This window comes from Eimeria acervulina, genomic scaffold (assembly GCF_000499425.1).
Source record: "Eimeria acervulina Houghton genomic scaffold, Eah_scaff383, whole genome shotgun sequence".
Taxonomy (NCBI): Eukaryota; Apicomplexa; class Conoidasida; order Eucoccidiorida; family Eimeriidae; genus Eimeria; species Eimeria acervulina.
The window spans coordinates 20,661-21,994 of NW_013549844.1; the positions used below are offsets into that span (position 1 = coordinate 20,661).

Consider the following 1,334-nt stretch of genomic DNA (forward strand, 5'->3'; position numbering starts at 1 on the left):
GCCTGCGGCTCCTGCTGCTGCTGCGGCTGCGGCTGCTGCTGCTGCTGCTGCTGCCTCGCCTGTGTACGTAACTCCTGGTCCTGCTGTTGCAGCTGGTGTTCAAGCAGCTGGAGCTGCTGTTCTTGCTGCTGCAGCTGTTCTTCTTGCTGCTGCAGCTGCTCCTCCTGCTGCTGCAGCAGCTGGCCCTGCTGCTGCAGCTGCTGTTGTTGCTGTTGCACCTGCTGCAGCAGCAGCTCCTCTTTGCTGTGCTGTTCTTGCTGCTGCATTTCAGAGTCTCGCTGCTGCAGTTCCTGTTCTTGTTGCTGTAGCTGCTGCTCCTGCTGCTGCAGCTGCTTCTCCTGCTGCTGCAACTGTTGCTCCTGCTGCTGCAGCAGCTGCTGCTGCTGCTGGACTAGTTGCTTTTGCGTCTCTAGCTGTGCTTCGAGCTGCTGCATTTGCTGTTGCTGCTGTTCTTGCTGCTCTACCTTCTTGTCTTCAGCGGCAGCAAGCTGCTGCTGTTCACGTTCTCGCTGCCGCAGCACTTCGCGCTCCTCATCTAGTTGCTGCTGCTGCTGCTGTTGTTGCTGCTGCTGTTGCTGCAGAAGCAACTGCTGCCGTTTAACTTCTTGTGTTTGCTGCTGCAGCTCTGTTCTTTCCTGCTGCAGTTGGGCGCGTTGCTGCTGCACCTCCTGAAGCTGCTGCTGCAGCGCAGCTTCGCGTTCAGTCAGCTGCTGCTGCTGCTGCTGCAGTTCGTGACTCATCACCTGCTGCTGCTCCTTTGCATGTTCTGCTGCATCGGCTGCTGCAGCAGCTGCTGCAGCTTTACCTTGTTGCTGCAGCCTTTGTAGCGCCTGTTGCTCGGTTTGCTGCTGCTGCTGCAGCTGCTGCAACTGCTGCTCCCGCCGCAGCACTTCCTGGTGTAATTCATCCGCCTGCTGCTGCAGCAACTCTAACCTGTGCTCTTGCTGCTGCTGTTGCTGCTGCAGTTGTTCATGTTGCTGCTGCTGTTCGTGCTGCTGCTGCAGTTGTTCATGTTGCTGCCTCAGTTGCTGGTGTTGCTGCTGCAGTTGCTGGTGCTGGTGCTGCAGTTGCTCTTGTTCCTGCAGCACGTGTTGACGTTGCTGCTGCTGCTGCTGGTGCTGCTGCTGCAGCTGCTGGTGCTGCTGCTGCAGTTCATCATGCTGCTGCTGCAGCAGCGAGTACTGATGCGTTATTTCATTCAAGTGCTGCATTACTGTCTCTGCGCGCGACAGCAGCAAACTGTGTGTCTCCTTCATATCTTGCAGCTCGGCCTCCAGCTGCTGCTCCCGCTGCTGCTGCTGCTGCTGCTGCTGCTGCTGCTGCTGCTGCTGCTG

General features: G+C 58.1%; 1 protein-coding gene across 1 annotated transcript in view; it reads right to left on the minus strand.

Moving 5' to 3' along the window:
* Window positions 1-1,334, minus strand: part of EAH_00035950 (hypothetical protein, conserved) — a gene marked incomplete at both ends in the record, with an annotated part of 16,937 nt that overhangs the window by 12,345 nt on the left and 3,258 nt on the right. The window contains one exon of the mRNA XM_013395694.1: window positions 68-1,331. Within this exon, the coding sequence (XP_013251148.1) occupies window positions 68-1,331 (1,264 nt within the window). The remainder of the gene's footprint in view (window positions 1-67; window positions 1,332-1,334) is intronic.